Source organism: Vigna umbellata, chromosome 4 (genome assembly GCF_029865625.1).
Source record: "Vigna umbellata cultivar VRB3 chromosome 4, Vumbellata_1.0, whole genome shotgun sequence".
Lineage (NCBI taxonomy): Eukaryota > Viridiplantae > Streptophyta > Magnoliopsida > Fabales > Fabaceae > Vigna > Vigna umbellata.
The window spans coordinates 3,245,746-3,267,087 of NC_142168.1; the positions used below are offsets into that span (position 1 = coordinate 3,245,746).

General features: G+C 41.0%; 1 protein-coding gene and 1 pseudogene across 1 annotated transcript; both read left to right on the forward strand.

The window, feature by feature from the left end:
* The first annotated feature begins 3,720 nt into the window (after positions 1-3,720).
* LOC148199002 (uncharacterized) lies at positions 3,721-15,259 on the forward strand (annotated as a pseudogene).
* Positions 15,260-17,028: 1,769 nt separating this feature from the next.
* On the forward strand, positions 17,029-19,176 carry LOC148199003 (putative glucose-6-phosphate 1-epimerase). The gene is made up of 5 exons (XM_088111983.1): positions 17,029-17,139; positions 17,324-17,398; positions 17,861-17,917; positions 18,000-18,456; positions 19,077-19,176. The coding sequence occupies exons 1-4, from the start codon at positions 17,029-17,031 to the stop codon at positions 18,171-18,173; spliced, it is 417 nt and encodes a 138-aa protein (XP_087968109.1). The 3' UTR covers positions 18,174-18,456; positions 19,077-19,176.
* Positions 19,177-21,342: the final 2,166 nt, after the last annotated feature.

Genomic DNA, 21,342 nt, shown 5'->3' on the forward strand with positions numbered 1-21,342 from the left:
TCCCCGGCAACGGCGCCAAAAACTTGATGGACAAATTTGTAAGCACCAAAATATGATGTCACAAACTTGTTTCACAATCGGCAAGTATGACCGAATCGTTCAAGTAATAAACTTGGTAAGACCAAGTATCGTTCTTCCCAAAGGACTCACGGCCTAGTTTAGTTATGTGATTTGTTGATTAGCTAAGACTTACAAACAAAATAATTGGATTTTAATATTCAAGACGAAAAATAAACATGTATGCATGAAGTTTGATCAATGGCAAAGACAAAAGATAAACTTTCCATGGAATATATGAATATGTTGTTGGGGGTCAATTTCATCTCATCCACTCTCATACATTTTAGGAATTCAACATTCAAATCATCATTGTTAATGCCACTCTCTAAAGTACCATTCTAGATGGCTTCTCCCTAATCACGAGTTCATGCAATTCCTAGCATTCCTAATGATTAGTTCATAAGCGCAGGAGCTTAACGACAACCAATATAATATTGGGAGAAATTCCCCGGATCTAGACTTCCCCGTACGTGCCCGTATCGACAAAACCAATAATCATGCATTAGAATGAGTTAAACAATGCAAGCATTAAGCAAAGAGGAAAAACCCTAACTAATGATGAAAGAAAGCATATATCTTAATTCAAAGATGCAAGCATAAATTCCATATATGAGAGCTTCAAGAGATTACATTGATTCCCCAACAAACATACAAGGTTTAGTTCACCATATTCATGGTGAACCTAGATGAATTACAATGAAAGTATGAAAGAATAAACCCAATAAAGGTGAAGAGGTAGCCTGAGCATCCAAGATCCTCCTTCAAAGGGGTGGAAGAGAGAGTGTTTGCCTCGTTTCTGCCAAAGATACTAACTCTAGGACGTGCAAGTCCTTATATACTATTCTAGAATTACAAAAGATTACAAAAGCCCAAGTCCATAAAAGTGCCGCTCAGCGGTAAATACCGCTCAGCGGTAAATACCGCTCAGCGGTGGTTGCGTGACTCGTTTCTTCCCCTCAGCGGCCATTTTGCCCCTCAGCGTGACTCCCGCAACCTCCTGAGTGCCGCTCAGCGGTAAATTGCCGCTGAGCGGTGCCTTCGGCTTCTACTTTTGCACTCTTTCTTGTCTTTTCTAATGTCATCTCTCTCCTTCTTCACTTCTTTCACCAAATTCACCTCAAAACCTGCACAAAAACACTTAAATCAAGCATAAACCTGTCCAGCTCTCTTATTTCTGAAAATATGGATAAAAGGCATGATTTCAAGCTAGTTTTTAAGTCTAAAGGTTGCTTTTAGTATCAATTTTAAGCATGAAAATAACAGTTTTTCAACTGTTATCACATACCCCCTCTATGTGAGGACGAGTAGTCACGGAATATCAGGATCGAATCGCTGCTAAGTCTGGCCACGGTCATACTTTATAAATTCTCATAATCATCCTAGAGCCATTCCTCCCCGGAACGCTCGTTCAATATTCATACTTTCATTTCATTTCATATACTGTACATCATTCATCATTCCATAATCAATTTCATCATTCATAGGGAAACCATCAAAAACGAACGTTCCGTCCCCAATAAGACCGAGGACGAACGGCAGGACTTCAATGACGTACGGGAATACATATTATACTGTTCATTGGACGAACGTTATTTACTTTGAGAAACAATTGAATGAACGGACGCTCGTGAATCAATAACCGAACGTGGTAAATCTGAAGTTGGACGTACGCTATTTCAATAAAACCGAACACCATTTAGAGCGAGCGCTCAGCATAAGACCGAGCCCCATTTTAGGACGAGCGCTCAGTATAACACCGAACACCCTATTTGGACGAACGCTCAGTGTGAAACCGAGCACCATTAAGGACGAACGCTCAGCTTAAACAGAGCACATTAGGACGAACGCTCAATTCAGAACCGAACACCATTTGGACGAACGCTCAGTGTGAGACCGAGCACCATTTTGGACGAACGCTCAATTCGGAGCACTATTTGGACGAACGCTCAATTCAAAAACGAGCACCATTTGGACGAACGCTCAGTGTGAGACCGAGCACCATTTTGGACGAACGCTGTATTCGGAGTACTTATTAGACGAACGCTCAATTCAAAACCGAGCGCCATTTTGGACGAACACTCAGTGTGAGACCGAGCACCAATTTGAGCGAGCGCGAATACCATTTTGAGCGAGCGCTCGTTATGAGCCGAACCTATTTTAGAACGAGCGTTCGGTTTAAGACCGAACACTCCTAAGTACGAACGTGAGGTGTAAGACCGAACGTTCAATAACTTAAAGTAACAGAATTGATGGGTTTACTAAGGAACTTTTGAAGAAGTGTTTACGAACGGAAAGTGTACTGTTACATATACATATACAATTACCAAAGAAAGAAGTTTATCCAAAAATACCAGATTCAACAGTGTTTGACCGAACGCTCAACAAGGTAGTGGAACATGAGGACGCTCGTCCTCGTCCAGGGATCATTCCAAATGAACGAATCCCATTCTTGACTATTAAAAAGGGAGACCGAACGGTCAAAGACCGTTCAATACGAACGTTCAATATGAAGGGGAAACTCTTTTTCAATTCATTTACATTCCAGTTCATTTCTCATCATACAGTTTCATAAATTCCATTCGTTCATGTCATGGTACAATTTACAATCTTCATATAGTTCATATCATCCAAATCTCATGTATTTCATACTGTTACCAATAAGGAGTATTGGTAAATCTTGAAGAAATTTGTTTTGATGATGCTACAAGAAGTTTTAGTTGAAGAAGATATTAGAATTAGTTAAAAGCAAGTTGTAGAAATTAAATGTAGTAGGAAATTCTTGTAAACCTTGTAAAACTTGTATTTTTAACCTGCAATAATCGATTATCATTAAGCAATAATCGATTATCACAAGTCATACTTGAATAATCGATTATCACTTCATATAATCGATTATCACATCTTTGAAAACCTGTAACGGACTTGAATAATCGATTATCACTTACAATAATCGATTATTCATGGCAGTTGGGAGCTGTCCTTTGGCATTCAGTGTACTTGGCTATATATTTTGATTTGGAGAAATCAGAAGGTAACGTTGTTGAACAGAAGCTCTTGTAGAATACTGTTTGTCAGAGGAAGTTCTCAGAAGCTATAGTTCAAGTTCCCTTGCTTGGTCTCGTGAACAGGAGAGGCTCGTGTGTCGTGTGTCGATAGTCGGAGCAAGCTCTCTTCGAGTTAGCAAGGTGCTCTGCCTGGTCTCGTGAATAGGAGAAGCTCGCGTTTCGTTTGTCGATATTCGGAGCGTTTCTCTTCGAGTTGGCAGAGTGTTCTTCTTCCTGTTCGTTCATCGAAGGAAGGTTTATTTATCTGCTTTATTCACTATTTGTTGTAATCTGTGAAACCATTTTTAGTGAAAAAGGTTAATCACTATTTATAGTGATTAACGACTGGACGTAGAATCTTTTGATTCGAACCAGGATAAAAATCCAGTGTATCAATTTTTCTACTCTCTATACTCTTTACCTTTTATGCATGTTAACTGTTTGATTAATTTTCTCTAAGAAAATTGTTTTTCTAAAACGAACCATCAAAACTTGATTTGTGACCATAACACGCTTTCCGAATATTTTATTCCGCTGCGCAACTCTATAACGGTACCGATTGTTCCAACAATTGGTATCAGAGCTTGCTTTGATATTTTTTCAAATCTTTTCAAAAATGGCCGGTCATCAAACTCAAGTATATGCCGAGGGTGCTTCCATCAACAGACCACCACTCTTTACTGGTGATAACTATGCATTCTGGAAAGTCAGAATGGAAATTTTTATGGGGTCTGTTGACAGAGGCATCTGGGAAGCTGTACTAAATGGTCCCTATATTCCTAAAAGAACTGTTGATGGTGTAGAAGTAGAAAAACCATACTTTAACTGGACTCCTGAGGAAAATAGAAGAGCCCAATTTGATATTAAGGCTCGTAATATTATTTCATCTGCTGTTGTACTTGATGAATTTTATAGAATTTCAGTATGTAAGACAGCACAGGAAATGTGGGAGGTCCTCAGAGTCACACATGAGGGTACAGACGAGGTGAAACATGCAAGGAAGAATACACTCATCCAGGAGTATGAGATGTTCAGAATGCAACCTGGAGAACCAATTTCTGATGTCCAGAAGCGTTTCACTCACATTGTGAACCACCTAACAGGTTTAGGTAAGACTTTTGACACTGATGAATTGAATGTGAAAATTTTGAAATCATTAGACAGGTCTTGGCAACCAAAGGTGACTGCCATCTAGGAGTCTCAAAACCTCACTCAAATGTCAACGGCGATTCTCTTTGGAAAGCTTCGTGAGCATGAGCTTGAGCTGAAAAGATTAACTACAGAAGAGGATCAAGGCAAAAGAAAGACACTTGCCTTCAAATCTGAAATTTCAAAAGGAAAAAGTTATAAGAGAATTGAGGATGATGATTCCGATAACGATGAGGAAAACATGAGTCTTATGATTAAGAAGTTTGCTAAATTTATGAAAGCAAAGGGAAAAGACAAATACCGTGGAGAAAGGAAAGAAAATCAAGGATCTCCATCAAGCGTTAAATGTTATGAATGTGGAGAAAGAGGACATATGAAGATTGATTGTCCTAATAATAGGAAAAGTGAAGAAAAGAAGGAGAGAAAATTTTCAAAGAAGAAGAAAGCTTACATAGCTTGGGAAGACAATGCTTCTAGTTCTTCAAGTTCAAGCAATTCAGATGAAGAAGCTAATTTGTGCTTAATGGCAGACTCAGAAGATGCAGGAAGCCAAGTAAGTGATTCTAGCTTAGAGTCAAGTGATGAATTTGATTTACAAAAGGCATTTCTTGATTTGTTAAATGAATCTGAAAAACTTGATGTTGCTCATAAAAAGTTAAAGAAAGAGCATAATGAATTGAAATTGAAGTATGAAAAAGTACTAGATGACGAAGTTGTTTTGAGAAACAAAGTTAGTAATCTAGAAACTAAGTTATTTGAATCTGATGTTGTTGTACAACCTGTTGAATGTTTATCGTGTAAAAGTCATATGTTTGATATTGACATTCTTGAGAATTTACTTGCAAAGGCAACTAAGTCTAAGTCACATGCCAAAACAAACTTTGAGAGAAGCAATGCTAGAAGTGGAAACATGCATCTTCATAAAAAGTCTAAAGTTAAGAGAACTCGTAGAGTTTGGGTTGAGAAAGGGACTTTTGTGAAAAACAAGGTGCATGATGTTTGTTGTTTTTATTGTATGAAAAAGGGACATACTTCTAACAAATGTAAAATTAAACATTTTGATGTTCCAAATGGAAAATATGCTTGGATTCCTGTTATAAAGTAAATTGTCTCTAACCTCAAAGGACCCAAATGAGATTATGGGGACCAAAAATCTATTGTTTTTACTTTGCAGGTTAAGTTTTCAAAAGGATAAGAGAGCTCTATGGTATTATGCTCTTTGAAGTGATGCTACAAACCAGGATGTAACTCCATCAAGTGGTATCCAAAAGCCTTCATTCAAGCACCAAGTAATTGAGCTAAGTGTTGTTTAAACTGTGATGTTGCATCCTGTATTTACTTGATCTTCCATTATTTAGTTACTGTTATATTCATGCCTGGTTGAGAAAATGATATGTTGATCGCTGTTTCATTCATCCTGTGGTATGTTCATGTCTGGTTACACATTTTGATCAAGTGAATTCATTTATTTAAAATATTCATGTGTTGAATTTCATTCATGTCATGTAAAGCCATGTGCATTGTTATTTCAGTGCTTTGTTGATATTTATCTATTGAATTTGTGTTTAACTGGCTTAGTATTCAATTTCATGAGTACTTTGAAGTTACTTTGGTGTAATCTCTGTCAAGCATCAAAAACTATGAAAAAGTCATTTAAATGAGTTGACTGACAGATTTTCATTAGCAATTCTTGATGATTAAGATATGTGAAAATTAAATTGTCATTTCTATTTCAAAGTTGGTTCTGTGGAGATTTGTTTTTAAGTTCAAATGCATAACGAATGAGCTATGATAATATACATTGAGAGCCTGGATGCAGAAAATGAACTTATCAAATTTGCATAATTTTGATGTAAATTATTTTGTTTAAAAAATGTTGAAAAATAGCACCTAAATCAGCTCTTGTGATTGAATTTTTGCATATGTTGTTTTGATATGCATAGTTGAATATATGAAGTTGAACAAATTGGGATATGAGAGTGCATGAAACATAGTTGGTGTTTGATAAGTTGAAATTTGTGTTGTCAAAATTAGTTTTTGAACTGATTGTGCTAGCTGAAATGCTTTCTTGTTAAACCTGGAGATAGATTTTTTGAGCTTAGAAGAGAGTTAGGAGTGTCAGACATATCTTAGAATCAAAATCTATGCAAATTTTTGTATTTTTCGTAAACTTAACGCTTCATAATCGATTATCACTAAGTTATAATCGATTATTCATGCATCAAATTCAATTCTGGAAAATCTTGAGCAGATAATCGATTATCATTATGCATAATCGATTATCATGCAATTCTGGGCAGTAATTATTGAACTGATAATCGATTATCTCGAGCCATAATCGATTATCACGCTGACAGTTTCAAAAATAGAGCCGTTGGAGCATCCCATAACGGCCATAAACGACCATAAACGGCTAGTTTGTCCATTTTTCTTATAAAAAGCCCCCCATAATCGATTATTAGACACTCCTTTGCACCCAATTACTGCTGAAATCAAATCTAGAGCTCACATCTTCTTCATTTCCCTTCACCTTCTCAAAATCTCATTTTCCCATTCTTCCTCCATGGCTGACTCAAGAAGGCATCGTCGCAGAACAGCTGGAGCCTCCTCTTCTTCTCAACCACGTCTTGCAAACATAGATGGATGGATTTCAGATCAAGGGAAACACGCAGACTTTGTTAATTCTTGGCAAGAAAGGAAGATCATGGCGGTAAAGTTTATTCGTCTTGACTTTTTCCGCTTCTACGGCTTTCAATTTCCAAACACTTTTGCTGAGCAGGGGTTAACGCATCTGTTAGAACAAAAAGGCTGCATTTATCCTGATCTGATAAGAGTCTTCTACTTCAACTTGCGCTGTCGAGATGGGATAATATCTACTAAGGTCAAGGGAGTACGCATCATTTTAGATGATGACATATGGACCAATGTTGCTCAACTTCCCATCTGGGATGATGCTGTCAAAGTCCACTTAGGACTTGAAGATTTCAACAGGATGATGACTTTTCAATCCTTCCTACGTCATCCTGAACGACAAACAAATAGAAGGCAATTACTGGTTGGAGGTTTTAAAGTTGAAGAAAGGATGATCCACTACTTGATTGTCTGGATTTTATGTCCTAGAGCAACCAACCATGCTCAATGCTCTGAGCAGGATTTACTTCTATTGTATGGGATTCTAAATCACATACACATCGACTGGCCTGCTCTCATTACTGACACAATGGTAAAAGCCAAGAAATCCCATTCATATCAACTTCCCTATGCTCTTCTTATCTCTAGGATTTTAGAATTCAAAGGTGTACCTGTTGAAGGAGAACTAGTTCAAAATATTGAAGCTGTGGGATCAGAAATTGGAGATACAACCTTTCGTCAAATGGGATTCATTACTAGAGGAAGAGTCCTCATTCACAAAGATGATGATCATCCTGATGTAGATGAAGATGATGACATTGACACTCATATGGCTGACCCAGTAAGTGCTGCTGCTCCATCTGATGCTGGACCATCCAACATACCCTCTTCTTCCTCAACTTCTATGGAAGAACATTTTGCAAGGTTATCTAAACAATTGGAGGATATGAGTCTTGCACAAAAGACTCACTTTGAGGAGATTTATGATTGGCAACGATCTGTTGATGAGTACATGGTTGATCAATTTCTTGATCTTGATGTTCGCCTATCTAACATCGAGCATCATCTCAACATTCAACCTCCCGAGAGATCTCCAAGTCCTGAGTTTTAGATATAGGTTCTCTGTTAGACTGTTTTGTTGTTTTCTTGCCATTTCATCTATGTTATAATTCAGTCTGTTATGTGTCTTCTTCCAATGCAATCTTTATTTTCATAAATAAAATGATCTCTTGATTATATGCATCCTTTGATTAATTGAGGGGGAGATCATATTTAGGGGGAGCCTTTAACATTTGATCTTTTTGCTTCTGATCAAAAAGGTGGAGAAGAATAATACAAGGGGAGATCATATTTAGGGGGAGCCTTTAACATTTGATCTTTTTGCTTCTGATCAAAAAGGGGGAGAAGAATAATACAAGGGGAGAAGTATAAATTATTACAGGTATTGCTAACCTTGTTGTTGTTTGTTAGCTTGTATGTTTTGCAGGTAAGCCAAACTTGCTTTTAAAATTGAATTTTTGATCATCATCAAAAAGGGGGAGATTGTTACCAATAAGGAGTATTGGTAAATCTTGAAGAAATTTGTTTTGATGATGCTACAAGAAGTTTTAGTTGAAGAAGATATTAGAATTAGTTAAAAGCAAGTTGTAGAAATTAAATGTAGTAGGAAATTCTTGTAAACCTTGTAAAACTTGTATTTTTAACCTGCAATAATCGATTATCATTAAGCAATAATCGATTATCACAAGTCATACTTGAATAATCGATTATCACTTCATATAATCGATTATCACATCTTTGAAAACCTGTAACGGACTTGAATAATCGATTATCACTTACAATAATCGATTATTCATGGCAGTTGGGAGCTGTCCTTTGGCATTCAGTGTACTTGGCTATATATTTTGATTTGGAGAAATCAGAAGGTAACGTTGTTGAACAGAAGCTCTTGTAGAATACTGTTTGTCAGAGGAAGTTCTCAGAAGCTATAGTTCAAGTTCCCTTGCTTGGTCTCGTGAACAGGAGAGGCTCGTGTGTCGTGTGTCGATAGTCGGAGCAAGCTCTCTTCGAGTTAGCAAGGTGCTCTGCCTGGTCTCGTGAATAGGAGAAGCTCGCGTTTCGTTTGTCGATATTCGGAGCGTTTCTCTTCGAGTTGGCAGAGTGTTCTTCTTCCTGTTCGTTCGTCGAAGGAAGGTTTATTTATCTGCTTTATTCACTATTTGTTGTAATCTGTGAAACCATTTTTAGTGAAAAAGGTTAATCACTATTTATAGTGATTAACGACTGGACGTAGAATCTTTTGATTCGAACCAGGATAAAAATCCAGTGTATCAATTTTTCTACTCTCTATACTCTTTACCTTTTACGCATGTTAACTGTTTGATTAATTTTCTCTAAGAAAATTGTTTTTCTAAAACGAACCATCAAAACTTGATTTGTGACCGTAACACGCTTTCCGAATATTTTATTCCGCTGCGCAACTCTATAACGGTACCGATTGTTCCAACACATACAACATACGTAAACTTAGTCATATTCATTTTCACTCAGTAAACAACGAACGTTCATGCAACTCAAATCACAGCACATCATGCAATATATTCATACAGTAATTAACGAACGTTCAAACGAAGCACACAACATGAATTAAATCAAATAAGCTTCCCTTACCTGGAAATGAACGAACGTTCACAAACGCACACAGACGCTTCTCCACTCAAATTCCACTAGCCAACGCTCGTTAATCCACTATACTAGCGAACCCCAACACCAGACTCAGAATTACGCTGCTCTTAAGAAAAGACGAACGCACAACTCAGAATTGAGTTCGCATGCATTGAAACGAACGTCAAAGACGAATGGAAAGACTTACCAGCTTCACTAGCCGAACGTTCTCTCTGGAAATCCTTGACGCCGAGCGTCCTTCACTGGTGCTGGAATACTGGTTGGAGTAGATGAACTGGGTGGTTTCTTCTTAGAGAGAGAAGGTACAGAGAATGCAGAGAGAAGGAGGAGAGAAAGAGTTTTCGGAAATGAAGGAAAGGGATGCGTGAAGGGGAAGTGGAGAATAAATTCAAAAATCTCAGATTTGCTTTCCACTCCGCCAGCGCACTTTTCCACTCTGCCAACGCATTCCACTTACAGCCCATGACAGACGCACGTTACATGCTGGCAGGCGCACGTTCTGCACCTCTGGTTTCTGACTGCCCATGCTGAACGGTCGTCCACTCAGCGGTCGCCACGTGTTTTCCACCACCGATTTCTTGATCCACGCTGGACGGACGTCCACTCCCACACGGACACGTGTATCCCACTACCTCTGCACGCACGTTCTCCACTGCGTCTCACCTCCATGTGCGTTAGTGGGTGCCAGAATATGCTGCTGCCCATGTGCGTGCCGAGGTGGCTCGTTCTGCAGCTGCCACCTGGACTCCACCAAGCTACGTCATTTCCGAGGCCTGACATGTGTGTTGTGTATGTGACTCTTGATTCTGTCCACCACAGTCCAAAGAAAAAGTAGCTTTCAACCCTGTACTGGAATGGTGTATATTTTATTCTGGTTTTAAATCTTGTACACAAAATTAATGTAGTTTAATTGTCATTAAAAAATGTTTAAATTTTTTAACGGTTTGTACATGTGTACATTTACTTTTCGTATCTCCACGTCCAAGAACTAGATCTCTTCAGCAGCCAACAGACACAGAATTTACAAGACCGGTTTTTGCTCCTTATCTTAAGCTTCTGTAAAAGTTTTATCTCGCCTTCACACAACATTGCCACCTACCATTTGCTGTAGTTTTTTTGGTGTTTCGGTATACATTTTCCTGTGTGTCTCTGTTGCTCCTGGATGTTTGGGATGCTTGCATTTCTTCAACTGTTGTCCTTCGTATTCACCAAAGGAGGGGGAGGTACCTGCAAAGATACTCCGACGCTCAAGTCAGATATGAGTTATGGAGCTGAAGCTCTCAAGAGAATAATTGGATATTGCTCTGAAATATTATTCAGGATCTCTAGAGCATAAAAAGAACGTCCCTGGACTTTGGTCCTGTCACTGTATTTATAAGTAAACTAAGAATAACCACCTTACCTAAAAATGTGGTTAGTGGCTTTGACCAATATTTTAACTGTCTAAAATATCTAAGATATTTATGTTATTACATAAATATCCTTATTACATAACATGCCCCCCAAGTCCGAGTTAGCCGTTCCGTTTTATGAACGTGGTAACTATAGGACTTATGAGTTTGAGGGAGGCTGTCTTCGCTGTAATTAGAGAGCGTGTGCAAGTGAGGAATTTGATGGACCAAAAGGAGGCGAAGATGAACGGCAAAAAGCTGGAGCAAATGAGGCCGACGCTGATTGAGTGGACGCTCGTTAACAATTGAATGTCGAGCGTTGAGGCCGAACGACGGACTGAGTGGACGCTCGTTGACATTTGTTTGTCGAGCGTTGAGGCCGAACGCTGACTGAGTGGACGCTCGTGAACAATTGAATGTCGAGCGTTGAGGCCGAACGCTGACTGAGTGGACGCTCGTGAACAATTGAATGTCGAGCGTTGAGGCCGAACGCTGATTGAGTGGACGCTCGTGAACAATTGAATGTCGAGCTATGAGACCAAATGACGAACGCTTTCGATGTTGAACGACAGAATCTTTGAAAAGTTGATGTTCTTGGGTGAACATAAGCTAGGCTATGGGGATGGTCCCCTAGGTTTGATGGTCTGGGTGATCTAGGGCGAACATATACCAGTGGGAGTGTGTCCCTTTGTTCGATGCTCCTGGGTGTTCTAGGGCGAACATCTACCAGCGGGAGTGTGTCCCTTTGTTTGATGCTCCTAGGTGTTCTAGGGCGAACATCTACCAGTGGGAGTGTATCCCGAATGTACTGGGTGTTCTCGGGCGAACAGTGACCCATGGGAGTGTATCCCGAATGTACTGGGTGTTCTTGGGCGAACAGTGACCCATGGGAGTGTATCCCGTAGAACGCTCGGTTTTTGGTTGACCGTCTACTGTGACCTGCATGAGAAATATAATATATAAAATACAGATAAGTCCGTTCGGTTGCGATTGAAACCTGGCAGTCGAACGTTAGTTAGGCCGAATGTTGGACGCTTGAGGCCGAGCGTCAAATAGATTGGATGGCTGAGCGACAGTGAGTCCGAATGAGAGTATGGCCGAATGCTGGAGCGCTCGTGTTGAAGTATGGTTGAGCGATAAAGACCGAACGTCCATGAAAAGCGAAATGCCGAACGCCTAGAACAAGAGTATGGCCGAATGGTCGAGCGATTGAGGCTGAAGGGTTGAGACCTAGCTGCCGAACGCTTTAGGCCGAACGTCTATAAGAAAGGCCGAGCGGTCAAGGAAAAGCTGTCGAGCGTCAGGGCGCTGAATGGCGGATCGTTGGAAAGTTTGATGTCACGGGTGGCCGAACGAAATATGCCGAATCGCCGAACGTACATGAGGCTGTGGCCGAAAGCAGAAACGCTTGAGGTCGAAAATTGCCGAACGGCAATCAGACCGAATGGCCGAGCGGTTGAGGTCGAGTGGCTGACCGCATGACCGAACGGTTTATTGTTTAAACACGGGAGACACTGGTCGAACGACTACTGAAGCCAAGAAAACGAATGACATTGAGGCCGGATGGCTTATCATCAATTGGGTCGAACGGCCGTGGCGCTCGAATTCTGGAGCGCTCGCTTCGGTGCATGGCCGTGCGCCAGAGACCGACTTGTCGAACGTCGATGAGACGGATGGTCGAACCACGGATGGCCGAACGTTGGAGTATTTGAGGACGACGACCTGACAATATGTGAGGCTGGATGAACGAGTGGTGGAACGCTCATGGCTACTGAATGAACGTGAGGTCTGTTCAGAAGGGTCAGCGATCGAGGATGGCCCAATGCCAAGATGGCGAATGCCAGGACCTATGGGCGGTCATTAGTAAGGACGAACGTCCTTGTGACCGAATTCTGGAACGCTCGAGATACGGATGGCCGAACGGTAGAGGTCGAGTGACCGAACGTCAAGGGGGCCGAATTGCTGAACATTGGGAAGCTTGGGACAACTGGTGGCCGAACGACATATTCCTAAAGGCCGAGAGTCAATGAGGCTGAGTAGCCAAAAGCAGGAACACTCGAGGTTGAAAATTGCCGAACGGCAGTGAGACCACATGGCCGAACGGTTGGCCAAGATGCCGACTGGACGAACGATTGCGGCCACGAAATGGTCGTGAGATATACTCGCCCTTGTCGATCGACCTAGACGAACGACCGTGGAGTGCGGCTCGTTCTTGATGGTCGATCCCGATATTGTCGAACGGTGATGAGGAAGGTTTTGTTGACCGGTCACGGTCGACGTTCTGTCTTGCTGTCGACCAAGGTGGACGACCTAGGTGGTGGCTAATATTGATGGCGTGTAGCGGTCGTGACCAGGAGGCGAGGACGAACGGTCCGAGGACGAATGGCTAATTGTTTTGACGCTCGTACACACTGATTGTCGAGCGTTCGATTCTGAACGTCGAGGGCGAACGTTGCTGATCACTGAGAGCGGAGTGGACGAACGTCGTTGGGGACCGAGTGGAACGTTCGAAACCAAAGGGCGAACGTCAGGTTCAATGGTCGAGCAAGTTAAGTGGAATGGCCGATCGTCACTAGGGTCAAACGTTAATTGCACCGAATGGCGGACCATCAATAGGGTCGAATGTCCGTGAACCGAACGCTCTAGGCCGAACGGCCACCAGAGAGAATAGTGGCCGAACGTTATGGTGGTTCCGTAACTGAGCGTGAGTTTGGTCGGATAGCCGAACGCTGTGGCGTCGAATTGCCGAATGGTTGAATTTTGGGAAATAGAAACGGTTTCGAAAGTCGAGTTGGAACGAACGCTCGTCCGCATTGATTGTCGAGCGTTCGGTTTCGAAAGTCGAGTTGGAACGAACGCTATAGGCCGAACGTCAATGTGGCGAGCATTGTCGGCCGAACGCTATTGAAACAAATGGCCGAATGGTTGGGGACGAACGTTGATGACCGAGTGGTTGAAATCGATTGACGAACGTTCGTCCAGTGATTGATTGTCGGGCGTTCGTCTCTGAAGGCGAGGACGAACGTCATTGACTCCGTGTGGCTGATCATTGAGAGCAGAGTGGATGAACGTCGCTGGTGACCGAGCGGGCGAACGTTTTGGACTACGTGGACGAACGTCGGGGGTGATTTGATTGTTCGTCCCATGGTTTGTAGAGCGGCCTAAACCAAGTGGAGTGTCGAGCGGCTGGGGGTGAGGACGGTTTGAACGCTCGTCATATGGCTTGTTAACGCTCGTGTTGAAGTTTGATCGAGCGGTAGAGATCTCTGATTGCGGGACGTCTCAGGACGAACGTCCTTGACGTACGCGAGGCGGGCTTGAGACATTCCAAAACGAACGTCCTTGACGTACGCGAGCCTGAGCTTGGGAAGATTCCGGACGAACGTCCTATACGAACGCGAGGCTGAGCCGTTTGAACGTTCGACGCATATTTTGTTGAACGCTCGTACAGATGTTGAACGCTCGTCTGGCGTTTGAAGTTTGGGAAATAGAAACGGGGTTGGATGACGTGGAGGCAGAGCCGGACAACGCGTGGATGGCGCGAGTGTTGCGGAAGACGTGGAGAATGGGTCCGCGATTTATTTGGGGATCTTTCGTGTGGGAATCTTCCGCGCAAACGGCGAGTCTGCTCATGTGACTGGAACTGAGCTCCTGACAGAATCGCAGACTCGGTTGTGACTGTGTGACCGCACTGGCGTGGTGGCGGATGCCCCCCAAGATAAGTGAGATTCAGTACTCGAATATGGCAAACCTCGACAGCACCATCGAAAAGGCGTGGAGAGAAAGAGAGCGAAGAAACAGGCGTTGAAAGTGCTGGTGTGGGCTGTTCTTGTTGAGATACTCCGTGGATAGGAGTTCCGTGGTCTCCACCGTCGTCGTGGGATTAGCGGGATGGTGTTTGGGAGGTGATTTAGGAATTTAGGGTTTTTTGATTTGCGGATTGTGCAATCATGGAGAAGCTGGAGATGACTTAGCAATACTTGATGGTGCGACGGAGGCTGATGGGCGGACCCGATTTGGGGCTGTCTTTGGAACACGTTGGGTGTAATTTTCAGAAAAGTGGTTGCCATTGAAGACGAAGAGTGAGAACACGTTGGGTGTAATTTTCAGAAAAGTGGTTGCCATTGAAGACGAAGAGTGAGAACCTGAGCTCAATTTGGGGATTTAGGGTTTTCCCTTGTTCTGCGATTTCTGGTGTAATTGGGAATTTGGGGAATTAGGAATTGTGGTTTTGATCTAGCGTGTGGGAGTGCAGAGAGGCTGCTGGTGTTGCCGCTGGTGAAGGCGGCGTTTGTCTGAGTCGAGGCGGCGATGGAGGATGATTTCGCCGTGGTAGCGAGAGTCATGGTCGTAGAGAACGCCGAACCAATTGTCACAGTAATTGGTGCTGGCATGGGAATTGTATCCTGATAAAGACGACATCAGTGGTGGCGGAGGAAGGAGAGAAATTCGCTGGAGGTGTCACTCGATCTGGCAATGACAGTGGCTTGCTGATACAAACCTATAGAACAGATATATTTTTGTGCTGGATCTGACCCGCAGAGGGGTGTGACTTTGCTGAGGTTCCCACTAGTGCGCTTTCGCGGAGGTGCTTACGGTGGTGTTAATGACTCACGGAGGAGATTCCCTGGGGTGATGTGGCAGTAACTTAATTTGGAGAAGTTTTATCCGAAGGAATGCTGGGTTGAGGCCGAGGCTCCTCTTGTGGTTTCATTGGGATGGCCCTCGGCCCCACGGTGGGCGCCAAAATGTTTCGGTATACATTTTCCTGTGTGTCTCTGTTGCTCCTGGATGTTTGGGATGCTTGCATTTCTTCAACTGTTGTCCTTCGTATTCACCAAAGGAGGGGGAGGTACCTGCAAAGATACTCCGACGCTCAAGTCAGATATGAGTTATGGAGCTGAAGCTCTCAAGAGAATAATTGGATATTGCTCTGAAATATTATTCAGGATCTCTAGAGCATAAAAAGAACGTCCCTGGACTTTGGTCCTGTCACTGTATTTATAAGTAAACTAAGAATAACCACCTTACCTAAAAATGTAGTTAGTGGCTTTGACCAATATTTTAACTGTCTAAAATATCTAAGATATTTATGTTATTACATAAATATCCTTATTACATAACATTTGGTTTTTCAAATCTTGGGGTTGTTGAAAGTTCTGAACTTTCTTGATTCAATTGCAAGTATGGTCTTGAATGCATACTTCTAAGAAAAGGGTACCTTTCAACTTTTTGAACGCTTCTTCTTCGTCATGTATGTATCTATGTACTTGATGAGCATGTGCTGCCTCGTGTCATTGGATGTGTGAATTTTCTTAACTCATTTCACAGAGGTCATGCATTATTCTGGCTCCTACTGCTGCTTCTCTCTGCATCCAAGACCTGGTGTCGGTTTAGACTTAGAATTCCTGATTCCGGATTGTTGAAGTAAGTAAACTTATTACCAGTGTTTGGTTAATGGGAGATTTATTATTCAGTATTCTCTTGAGATTTATTAGTGTTTGGTTTTTCTTCCTTAATTTGAATTTTCCTGAAGAAATTATGGTTATTGTATTCTGCTTATATTAAAGAAAATTTTAATTTTATTACAGCTGTAATATATGTATGTGTGTGTATGTATATGTATGTATGCGTGCGTGATTTATTTATTTACTGATAGTTATTATGTTTTTTCAGTGTTTAATTGTCTTTTTCTGCTGTGAATCTGACAAGTTTTAAGGACATGTTTGGATGTGTACCAGGAAGATTGGTATTCAATTGCTAAATGTTCAGTGTAATGTTTCTGCTCTTGGCTTTCTGGAGTTTTCGTGGAATTCTATCACACATTCCAGATTCTTGTTTAAATAGGTTTATTGTTCCGTAGATCTGAATCATACCAGTGAGAAGAAATTTTGAGTGAAATTGGGTGTTGGGATTTTGGATTTAACTGACGAGGAGGCTAATTCACGTGTTTGTTACGGTATAGGTGTGAGGTGGAGACCCCTTCAATCCTCTGGCATTTGCATGTTCCGAATTTGAGAAGCTTAATAGGATTTTGCTGAAGAAATTTAGGATCTGCATTAATTTGAATGGGGCATTCTGCAGCCGTATGGGACTATAGAGCAGCAACTGAAATTACAAAGGACTGGAATGGAATTGATCAAGTTCTGCTTCGGACCCCAAGGGGTTCTTCGGCACTGGTGAGAAATTGTTCATTGCAAAACTGGTGTCGGTTTTAACATTTGGTAAAGTTATGATTTTAAAATTTACTATGACATCCAATGCGAATTCTTGATGTGGATAACTTGGTCTGTAAAGATATTTGTAGTTTGAGTAATTTAATTACTACGATTACTTAGATTAACTGTTTTTTCTCGAAATTAGGTAAGCTTACATGGGGCGCAGGTCACTTCATGGCGGAATGAGCACGGGGAAGAACTTCTATTCACAAGCAGCAAGGTATGTCTTTCAATTTTGATTGAAAATCAATTTGTACATTTTAAATTATATGAATTTTGTTAGTTGTCAGCGCTGATAAGGAAAACATGTCAATATTTCATAATCTTGCTTTCTGAAAATTTTCATTTTGGGATAATCTGCATTATATTGCAACTGGCATGTGAAGGGCATTTGCCCAAATAATCAATAAATTTAAGAGTTTGGATTTTGATGAATCATAGTATTCTATGCTGTCCATCAATCACATCGATGCAAGAGAAAAACAGGGAAGAATGGTGCATTGTAGTGCTTTTGTCCTTTGGAACCACTGGGGTTGAATACTGGTATAATGAAAAACTTTGACGGCAAAACCAACTTCTTAACTGATGCTTTTGTAGGAACACAGAACTTTAATCAATTATACTTTTTAAAGAGGCAAGTAGTAATAACTAACTGTTTTGTTTCCTTTTCCATTATCTGTAGGCAATTTTCAAGGCTCCAAAAGCAATTCGAGGAGGAATTCCCATGTGTTTTCCACAGGCAAGCTTATTCCTTTTTACGTTCATTTTATATAACTTGTAACATGCATACTTACATATCTTGAGCTGAATTTGTTTCACAGTTTGGAAACTGTGGATCGCTGGAGCAGCATGGTTTTGCAAGAAATAGAATGTGGGCAATTGATGAAAACCCTCCTCCTCTTCCTGGGAATGACTCCAGTGGGAAATCCTTCATTGACCTGGTGCTAAAATCATCTGAAGAAGATATGAAGTGCTGGCCACACAGGTATGAATAGCATGATGTGACAGTATAACAGGGATATCCACTCTCCATGTGTTTGATAATTTGAATCTGGCATATATGCACTCGATATTACTTTTTCCTGTGTTTGGCAGTAAATTTCAAGCAGTAGTAATCTAACGATTGTTTAATAATTGTACCAGTTTTGAATTCCGTCTTCGGGTGTCTCTTGCAGCAGATGGGGACTTGACTTTGATATCTAGAGTCAGGAATATAAATGGCAAGCCATTTAGTTTCTCATTCGCGGATCACACATACTTATTGGTTTCTGACATTAGGTATGGATAATTCTTTGTTGTACTTGGTCTGCATTCCCTTTTCTGAGTGTGTGGGATGATGTCCAACCATCATTTTTCTTTTCCATAGTAAATTGATTGCTGAACACTTGATCGGAGTTTTATTAGCACTAATGGTACTTCCTTGTTCAATATTTATAGTAGACAAATATATTTGGTTTTTGTTCTGAAACGTGTAGTTTCTGCATTTGCTGAATGCTTTAAATTGTGGGATTTTAACATTCAAGCAGATCTTAGAGGACTGTTTCTCTTCTTTAGAAACTAATAACAACTTACACTCTAATCATTTGAAACTAGCATGGATACTCTATATATTAGGTGGATTCTTCTCCGAATACTGGAATTATGAGTTTTATTCATGTCAGTTATCGGGAAATATGTAAACAAGTGATCAGTCGTAATGAAAGTACAAAGTTCTTACACAGCCTATAGAATTTGTAAGCATTTGAAGCAAACTACTGTTTGCAATGCTTGTTACCACCTATATAGATTCTTGTTTACATATTTTTACTTGAACTACCTCTCTTTTGATTGTTTTAGAACAGGAAATTTTATTTTAAGATTGACAATCATTATTAACGTCACATTAACAATTTTTATAGTGAGATAAGGATTGAAGGTCTGGAGACACTGGACTACCTAGACAACCTTTTCAAAAAAGAACGATTTACTGAACAAGATGCAATAACATTTGAATCTGAGGTAAACCCTTCTAGGTTATATTGATGTTAACAAAATGTAGACATTTATAGTTCCATGCTGCAATTTAAGCTAATACTTCAGGTTGAGATAAATAGAGCACTATATTCCTGGCCTATGCTGCAGTTTTGTCAATCACACACAGTATCCACTACTAAAGTCTTTTGGTTTTGACACAATGAAGGCTAATGAAGATGTTTTTAATATCCATACTTCCTTCATGGCAGGCGGATCGAGTTTATCTTAGCTCTCCAAACATAATTGCAGTGCTAGATCATGAGAAGAAGCGAACATTTGTTATAAGGAAGGAAGGTCTCCCTGATGTTGGTAAGCTCTAAGTAGCAAATTTTTTCCACAAACAAAATACAAACGTAGATAAGGTTTCGAGTTGTAGAAAATATAAAATCAGTCCTTTTCATCTTAACTTTTATGGTGTGTTTAGCTGTGTGGAATCCATGGGAAAAGAAATCAAAATCCATGGTAGATTTTGGTGATGAAGAGTACAAACAGATGCTTTGTGTTGACGGGGCGGTGATAGAGAAACCGGTGAGCTTGAAGCCGGGAGAGGAATGGACCGGTCGGCTGCAGCTATCAGTTGTGCCATCAAGTTTTTGCAGTGAGCGTCTTGGTCTTGACAGAAGTGGTCTTTGAGGAATTGTACAAAATGGGTCTGAGTTAATGCTGCTACTAGGTTTTTGCACCAAACTAGGCATATTTGCCTATAATATTACCAAAATGGGCAAATTCAACCAAATTTACGAAAATGGGGAAGTCGTGAGGGGCCCAAACGACTTCAAATGAAGAAGTCGTGCCCCTCCTGCACGACTTCACACTGTTCATAGCAACAGTGTTGAAGTCGTGCACCCCAAAAACGACTTCTGGGTCCTGTAATCGATTACTATTTTTTGGTAATCGATTACACAATGTTGAAATCCTGACCCCTGCAAGACTGAAAATGGACGAGCGTTCACTGAAAATGGACGAGCGTCCACTTCTCCTGCCGAGCGTCCACTTAGCTAGATGGACGAACGTCCTCTTAGCTTTCTGGACGAGCGTTCTCTCTGCCTGTCTGAACGAGCGTCGTCGAGATGCGCTCAGTGGACGCTCGGCAGGAGAAGTGGACGCTCGTCCATTTTCAGTGAACGCTCGTCCATTTTCAGTCTTGCAGGGGTCAGGATTTCAACATTGTGTAATCGATTACCAAAAAATGGTAATCGATTACAGGACCCAGAAGTCGTTTTTGGGGTGCACGACTTCAACACTGTTGCTATGAACAGTGTGAAGTCGTGCAGGGGGGTCACGACTTCTTCATTTGAAGTTGTTTGGACCCCCCACGACTTCACTTTTAGTCAATTTTTGCCTACTTTGGTAATAAATACCACATTTTTGCCTACTTTGGTAACAAAGCCGCTGCTACTACATCCAGCAATGTAGCAGCATCTAGTTGTAGAAATAGTGCTGTTCAGTAGGAGTGTCAGGTTTTATGTTGTTATGATCTTAGGCTAGAAATAGTGCTTTATAGAGGCCTATGTTTTTTGTGAGAATGGCTTTCAAGTGTTACCAGGTCATTAGTCAGTTGGTTCCTTCTGTTCTGCTATGGATGCTCCTTCTTTAAGCATTAGATTTGTTGAGTTGGTGCCGAGTTTATTCTCTCCATGGATTTGATGATATGTTCCACGGCATGGATAATTTAGCTTTGGTGTTCCAATTTGCTTATATTGGATGGTTACGGCTATGATCTGCCTCTCATGACAGAGATAAAACGAGTGATTAGTGGACAATGTGATCATGCATCTTTTTTTGGCATTTTCCATTTTACAGTGATACGTCCATAATTCAATAACCTTCACATAAATTTTGTATACTATCACTGTTTTTATTTCATGGTTAGTTGGCTGAATTATGCTATAAATGGCTTTTAAAGTAATCTAGAAGTCAATATTTTTATTATAAATGATGTTTACAATTGAATGACATTGTCAAGAATTCTGATGTTGACTGTGATGTAATTGAATTCATGTCTGTATTCAATAAAGTGGGTCAAAAGTGGTGCGTCAAAAAGCAATAGCACTTCTCCTGCTTTGTACAAATGGGACCGATGGGCTGTGCATTAAAAGGTTGAAGTTGCTGAGATTCGAGACATTGCGGTTGGTTATTCAAACTATGAAT